The sequence below is a fragment of the Diadema antillarum genome, unplaced genomic scaffold (assembly GCF_040938485.1).
Source record: "Diadema antillarum isolate AM-2024a unplaced genomic scaffold, OU_Dant_1.0 scf00000139, whole genome shotgun sequence".
Taxonomy (NCBI): domain Eukaryota; kingdom Metazoa; phylum Echinodermata; class Echinoidea; order Diadematoida; family Diadematidae; genus Diadema; species Diadema antillarum.
The window spans coordinates 95,218-103,701 of NW_027271028.1; the positions used below are offsets into that span (position 1 = coordinate 95,218).

An 8,484-nucleotide genomic window follows, 5' to 3' on the forward strand; every position below is an offset into this window, starting at 1 on the left:
ACATGGAGGCACTAAAGCAGAGTTCACAGTTTTTATGTATCAGCCCTGACTGGGAAATAGTGATGAAGGCTGCGAACAATGAAACTTCTCTATCTTTTCAATATGGTCCCCACCTCATAAAAGCTAGATTTGGAACAACTAAATACTTCTCTTTTGTTTTAAACCTGACAAGTACAATGTAAATGCGAGCATCACACGGCTGGTATTCACATTCTACACAGCAAGATACTTCTACACACACTGTAATTCATGGGCCACATTACATTTATTATATATTTGTTTATGGTGATTTTGATACAGTCATTTGTAGCTGTCTTGCCACACTTATGTTTAATTTCAAGTTTTGAAAAGGAGACAAATGCACCAAAGGCCTGGAGATTTTGCCAGGCGATGTCAAATAAGGCAAATTTCTGCCCAAATGGTTGCAGTAGATGATTTCCTAGTTATAGCCTGGTCAGGCAGGTGATAGTCTGCCCTGAGCAATGCTTCAGGACAAATTGACTTCACATCTTCCAAGTACTTCTCCCACAATACCTCACAAATTTATAGAAAAACGACTGCATGGGCTTAATACGCAACATGGCATGATCAGAATGCAATGTGAAAAACTCTACTGTGGAAGACTGAGGAGGGTCTGTTGTCCGGGGGGCAGGTACGACACGTTGCGCGATCGCGACATCTGGTACGCGATGTCCTCCGCTGCCTCCAGCTTGCGCAGTTCGATAAGTCCGTTGCCGGCCTTGGAGAACGCTTTGGCCAGGAGGCCGGCCGCGATGGAGTCGCCCTCCGCCGTCGTGATTGCCGCTCGCTTTTGATGCTCTGCCTGTAGTAGACCACGCAAGTATAGATTGATGTTGTGAATATTATTAGAGACATTAACTCTTCTGAATATGCTCAGTCGATGGTGTGAGAGGTAATTGTAAGGATGATTGCTTTTAATTTGGCTTCTTCCAATCAAGTTCTGGGGTCCGTTTTATGAAAGTCTTATGAGAGACTTATTGCTCATGAGACACACTATGACAGACTTCATGAAATCAATTTCACTTCTCTACAAACCTGTGGCTATTATGAGCAACTTTTGATATTCTGAGATCTACATAGACTTTTAAACTTACTGAAACTTTTAAGTGATGACTTCATGAAACGTACCCCAGGGATGTAAAGTGCTTTACAAGATATCATTAACCACTTCAGTAGAATCAAACCTGCATCCACACAGCACAAACACCAGTCTCTGCCATACATCCTAGCCAGGCTATCTGTTTGCCACACAAATCCTATGACTGGTCATAAGAAAAATATAGTGACTGGTCATTGGAACTTTCACATTGCGATGGTGACCAAGCGAGATTTCATCATCTTATTTGCTCATGATGAGGATGGTTTATCAAACAACGATTTGCTTCTTCATTTCATAAACAAATACCACAAATTATTTTTGCAGGTATTTGTATAATTACTCCCACTTGGTACATTCCAAACAGTCCAACATGACTGGCTATCTCCTCAGGAATGCAAGACTGTTCCACAGGTACAGTACCTACAGTTGTTACTGGGTAATTCTTACTAATGCCCTTATCATGTATTATTATTTGTATACTAATTGACCCCAGCAGAGAGGAAGGTTGTGGATAAACCATCTTGTTGCAAGATGCATACAAATACAGTATGAGATAAGGTATGGCTGCAACCCTGGCCCTACAACCTGACTGCACCTATCACATTCCACTACAGGACATGGCCTCTTACATTCATATTACATGCTACCGTAAAAGTGGAAATTTTCGCGATGTGGAAATTTTGGGGCATTTTGCGCTACTAGAAACCAGCACGAAAATAAAAACATGTGAACATCTTTGCACATCATATAGTATGTTCCGCTAGTGAGTGTCTCGATTCCGCGGAATTAAAAACATGCGAAATTCATCTTACTCAGCCAAGCGCGAAAACATCCACTTTTACAGTATTTCCTTATATAGCATGTACACGTAACGTAGAAAGAAATGCCGTGGGACTATAAGAAGACATGCTACAACTCCTTGTAGAACCCTGCCACCTTGGGGCAATCAAGGAAGTCTCCTCTAATCACTCTCACCTTTTCTACAAGGAATCGCGCCCTCTCTGCCTCTTGCTGAGCAACCTGCTTCATCTCTACGGCCAGTGTGAACTCCCGGCCGAAGGTCAAATGTGTCTGAGAGAGAAATAGGAGCAGAACATGATTAAAGGGACTGTACAGTACTGATTCGGTGAGGATACAGCTTGTAACGTTTTGTGAAATACAGTGGAAACTCGATATAACGAGATGGTTGGGACCGAGTCATTTTCCTCGTTATAGCCGATATCTCGTTATATCAGTAGGCATACAAGAAAGCATAATATAAAGACATTGATTTGCACATGTGGGACTACCCATCATCTTTCAATCAATATTGATAACTTGATAATGTGTGTGAGGGAATTACTCACCTTTATGGGTAAGAAGATGTTTTTCGCCAATGAAATCTAATATCAAGAATGTGTTTCTTATTAATTGTAGATGTTTGAATCTGTAAATTATATAGCTTGCGATTGTGTCAAGACCGTGTGTGGATTAGTATGTTAATTATGGTAGGGGTGTGTGGAATATATGGTCTGCACAATGCTGTGTGTGTATGTGACACATTCTGTATGTACATTATGACTGCGTGTGTGTGAAGATGGGGAATTCCCTACGTAGAAAGCCAATCACAGCATCAGATTGACTCACACCTGCTAAACGTCATGATGATGTCATGTATACATATGGCCGTCCCACCACATTTTCTGCATGTATCAGTGTGCGCGCGCACACACACATACACGTACAACATGCGGTGCTAGCTGGAGTGCACTGAAGAAAATATGTGTGTACAAGACAGTTTTTGGCGCATCGAGCTTTACAATCTCGGAGGGTGATAGCACAGGCGAAGTAAAGCTTTACCCGAGGACATACAATTTTTTGCTTTACCTCGCTATAACAGGTTTGATTGGCTATGTTTTTCTTTGTTTGGAAGTCACAAAATTTATCTCGTTATAGCAGTTATTTCGTTATAGCCGATCTCGCTATAAGAGTAGCATTTTACATAGACTTGTGTGGAAGGAAATTTGGGACCGGGAAAATTTCCTCGTAATAACCGATATCTCGTTACAGCAGTGTTCGTTATACCGAGTTTCCCCTGTATTTAGAAACCACTCTATGAAATGTTAAAGAGCATACAATTATAAGGGGAATCAAAAGTGTATTTCATGAAAATTGGTTTTGAAATGACTGAGATATCTAACAACAAGGTAAAACAAAGAGATCCTAATAAAAGTCATGGCCTGTCAATTTTATTGAGATCACTTTTTTAGATAGCTCAGCTATGTCAAGGCCAATTTTCATCAAATAAATGTTGAATCCTTCTTGAAATTACATGCTCTTTCATATTTCATAAGAGATTTCTCAATATCTCACCAAGAATGTTATAAACCTGAATCCTCACCTCAACCAGTATTGTACAGTCCCTTCAAACATCACAGCCACAGGGGTTTATTGCCACTTGGTCTACTATCAGATGGTCTACTTCCCAGTTCGTCTAAAACCACTACAGCTAAACTCATTCGGTCTACTATCAATTTCATCTAATGCCCATTGGGTCTAATCCTTTACTTGGTCTAGAGCCAAATTTGGCTAATTATCGTTCCGTCTAATGACCAGATGGTCTAATTCCAATTTTGTCTCCTTGGATTTTTCCCAATTTGTCTAATAAACTGTACTGTAGGTATTTATAGATGAAATGGACATAGCCTCAAAACCTCAAAACTTTTTGATCAATTTCCCTCAAATTTCACTGAAGTGATCTGTTAATACAGTGTTTTGTATTTCTGCATTTTCTGGATCCACAAATCCCATAAAAAGCAAAGATTAGGCCTCTCCACGTACACCAAGCAAGGTAGTGGAAACCCCCCCACAAAAACTAACCAGAGAAATGTCATCACAGATGAGTCCAAACTGTCCTGCTCGATCGGCGAGTTCTTCATTGACTCTCTGTGATACTAATTCTCTCTGTGTGATCAGCTCTCCAGCATCGAATTGAGCCTACAGTGAAAATGGATGTTACATAGGACAAAGAAATGAACATTAAATAACAGGCAATGTAAAGAGGTACACGGAAATTCTGGTATAATGAGCTAAGTAACCAACAGGAGCTTGCTCGAGAAAAGAGGTATCGCTTTATAATAGTGAGGTGGATATGATGGTCCCAATTTTCTAGTACTGTTAATATTACAGCTAGTCTCTCTTTAAAGTATGTTTAAAATGAGATATTGCTTTTAATGAAGTGGATTTTGCAATCCCAATTTTCCATTACCATATTTAGCTAGTCTTTAAGCACATTATATAATGCGGTACTGGTCACAACGAGGGAAAATCTGGGGTATAGGCTAAGTATTGGCAACTAAAATCACTTTAGGAAAAGGTTTCCCTTTACATGTATAAAGTATCTCTTCATATACACTGCACTCATCTGCAGGGTTATCATCATGGAATGTTTTGAAAGCACTAAGGCAAATAACATAGTGAAATGTTATTACACAACATTAACAAGAATGGAAATTGCCTTGAGAATTATTGAGAACCCCACTTCTACATACTACAAACGTACACTCTCAATCAATCTATCAATAAATCGATTGTTCAATCAGTCAATCAATCAATCAAACAATCTTTGCAGTGGTCACTTCAAGCTGCTTACCGTTACTGCTTTCAGGACTTCATTGGTGATGGAGGGTAGCACCCTATCATCATAATCTTCACCGAGGTTGACATACAACTTGGGGAGTTCAGCAACCATGGGCCGGACAAGAATACGAAGAGTGATGTTGACATTCTGCAAGTCTGTGTTAAGAGTAAAGATGTTTACCAATAAAGAGAATGCTAAAACTGGAAGTTACAAGAGAGGATAATATTACACATTGCTCTGCCTGGGACAGTTCAAGCTATTGACATTTGAAAACTATCTTACTAAAAAACACAAAAAAAAGAAGAAAACAAGGAGAATGAGGATGGAACTGTTTATGTACATGTGCTACGAGTACCTGTTCAGGCATTGTTTTAATATGTCATCTATTTTGATTAACAAATTGTATGTAATATTGATATATTGTTTCAAATCGTAAACTACCATGTACACAATTTGGTCTGCTGGCTGCCAAGATTGTTGCTTTTATCTTTGACATTAACAATTAAACAAATTGATCAATTTATTAATAAAAGACAACATGACTTTGCAGTGTTCTGGCACACAAGGAGATTATATAATGAAATGTTATAGCACAAATGTCTTTCTCACTGTTTAAGTTTGCAGGACCCAAGAATTTTATATTTCTCTTGACTAAAATGTGTTTATTCTGATTCTTGTATTTGTCAGTAGAACAGAGAAAGACACTTTTGGCAGCAGTCATACACTCCTGGTCATACACCAAGATCTGAATGGTGCAATTTTAAACAAGATTTTTACATGAATCTTAAGATTGACTAAACATGATACTACTGATATGGAAACATAGAAAACAAAATATTGATAATAATGCTCAGTCCTCTCCAAAAAACCAATAACAAAACAAAACAAAACAAAACAACACAAAACAAAGCAGGATGAAATACAGACAGCTAATTGTGCTAAACACTCCCAAACTGAAGAATTACATTGCCACTCTAGAAATATACACTGTATACAGTACCGGTAATTAAGTAAATGTAACATACTACTGCAGTCATACATGTAGATGGAAAGAATGAATGCTAGATTAGTCGAAGAGAAGATTGAATACCAAAGCTGGTAAATTAAAGCATATATTCCAGAGCTGATAAAATAACGATAGCAATAATAACAGCATTTTCAGGAGATGTAACAGCAGCTGAATTCTGTTCCTCGTGGGCACCCAACTCACCCTTGCTTCCCGTCGTCACAGGAACATTTCTTGGTTTGCTCCTACAGTCATATATGATCGGTTTCTGCACCCAGGGGATGAGAAAATGAGTTCCCTCACCAACCACGTAATCCTTCACCCCTGCAAAACGGTCAAAGATGACGGCTCTGTGTCCAGGGTCAACTGCAGAGTTGGGGTGAAAAAAGAAAAACAGTTACAGTTATAAACAGCAAATTAAAATTCAGCAATTCAGGATACACAGACCATCATTTTCCTTCCCAATTTGGGAGAGATTGACGTGAAATTCAATGATACACCACTGCATAGTTCCTACGAAAGTCTCATATAGAAATTAACTTGCATAGAATACATTGTAAATTTACAGTTGTAATTGAAATGTCAACATCAAGGCACACACATACTTGTTGTAACAAGTATAACTGAGTAGTAGAGTAACTGAGTAGTAGAGTAGTATGTAAACTGCATGTGTGTGTGTGTGTGTGTGTTGTATGTGTGTGTGTGTGAGTGTGTATATACTATGTACGTATTAATGTGATGATTTTTTTTTTATTTACTTGATTTCACACAGAACCAGTTGTAATATAGACCCGTTGCTATTGCAAAGTCGTATTTTCATGTGTAGGCAACCTAACACAAGCACAAGATGCTTTCAAGGCTGCCTGGCTCTCATTGTAAACGCCATTATTACATGGTATGTTATTGTGTTTTATTTTGCCGAATAAATGGCCTAAATTGGCCTCAATCAATCAATCAATCAAAACATGGTCTACAATAGGCCCATCGTGGACAAGACTCAATCTACTCCTCTAACTGTCACAGTAAGAGACCCTGGCCTCACGCCACAGACCTCATCATCCAGACAATTGCCCTTTTTTTTTTTTCTTTTTTATAGGCCAGCGTAGGGTCTAATTTTCTTTCCACTCCACTCTCTCGTCTTTTAAGTTTAGACCAGTCTAGAGAGCAGAGGTCTAACGTTAGACCATCTACATAGGACATTTGGGGACATATGCGGGTTGTAGTCTATATTTACCCGATTCGATTCTAGTCACTAACGTTAGTGATTACGATGTGCAGCAACTCTAACGTTATTTTGTAACATTTTACACTGAGCCCGTCTGAGGTCACTGTTCACTGACAAAATCAAATTACAGACTTACCGTTATAAAGAGCAGAGTTTACAACACCTCCAACAATGGCCACTCCCACACCGAGCTTTCCTAATCTGGAAAATAACGTATTCAGAGCTGCAGCCATGGGTTAATTACTGTCTGTATCACTTATAAAAGACAGAAAAGCTAGCAGAAGCAAGCCAAGTCAACGTGCAAACGCGGTAATTTTGTAAGCCGGACTAGCCGAGGCTGGTGGCGTCTTATTCGCTGATCTTCTGTCCAAATCCGTCACTTTTAAATATGGCTTCCTGCGTCTTGACTCCTACGGAAATGGTTCCGAGTGTCGAGCAGATTACTACTGCCTTTGGCAGAAAGGCAAGAATATTCTGTTTTCCTTTGAAGTGGCGATTTCGGGATATTTAGTGGCTAAAACCCAAGTGCACATTCACGTCTTGTCCCAGGGCCCTCATGCATGGGTTTCGGTTCTTGCACATACACATGTGAATGTATGGGATTTCTGTAACCTCTGTGTGTAACACATGCAGGAATTGCATCACAGCGGGCATTGCGCCCTCATGCGGACAAGAACCAGTAAACTACAAGATTTTTATTTCAACCAGGGAACCGTTTCATGAAACTTTTTGTCAGTGACTTACACTGACAACTGTTGAAAGCTACTGAAATCCTAGCGTCTGATTGGCTGATAGCAAATTTGTCGGTGAAAACCTCCGACGAACTCGTTGATGAAAGGCCCCCCTGAATTGTGAAATCCCTGTCAGTACAAAACCTCGAGTAGTGGATCGTTAGTAGGCCCTATATCACCGGACGCTTACATTGGTTTTTTTCCATGGCTCTGAATTCCGTACTCAAGAGGATGATACTTCTGCCAAAAATAACGCCAGTTGTTCATGAAGTTCTAAAAATTATAAATGCAGCAAAATTATGAAAATTAACTCCACCGTACACATTTTTACCGTGCTGACGACAAAGCGAAAATCGGAAAATGAGGCTCAAATTTCCAGGAATTCCGAGAAGGGGGGGGGGGCCCGGGGGGTGGGGTTGGGGCGCCAAAGATATTTCTAGCTGCACTTCCGGGTTTCATCGGCTGACGAAAAAAAAACAAAACAAAAACAAAACAAAAACAAAAACAAAACATAAGAAAACAAAATAACACTTCCTCGCGCAATTTTTCCGTTTCTCGTACCGTTTCCGGGTTTCATCGGCTCGGCTCAACTCGGCAACTTTCTGTCCCCACTAGTGACTACAAGCCCCCGGGTATCATCTTTAAAGCGAATGGTCCTCCTCGTCATTACAGTTCTGAAAACAATTTAGGCCACCTACCGGTGATACATAGGCCTATCATTCCTCCCATCCACAAGTTAAGTAGGACCTATTCAGTTCTGGTTCTTTTATTGTCGTTCTTTGT

The 8,484-nt window shown here is 39.7% G+C and overlaps 1 protein-coding gene across 1 annotated transcript; it reads right to left on the reverse strand.

Moving 5' to 3' along the window:
- Positions 1-310: 310 nt before the first annotated feature.
- On the reverse strand, positions 311-7,541 carry LOC139721150 (prohibitin 1-like). Its single transcript, XM_071632481.1, has 6 exons — positions 7,107-7,541; positions 5,950-6,111; positions 4,752-4,894; positions 3,980-4,096; positions 2,096-2,191; positions 311-823 (listed from the first exon to the last, which is right to left on the reverse strand). The coding sequence occupies exons 1-6, from the start codon at positions 7,201-7,203 to the stop codon at positions 611-613; spliced, it is 828 nt and encodes a 275-aa protein (XP_071488582.1). The 5' UTR covers positions 7,204-7,541; the 3' UTR covers positions 311-610.
- Between the last annotated feature and the right edge of the window lie 943 nt (positions 7,542-8,484).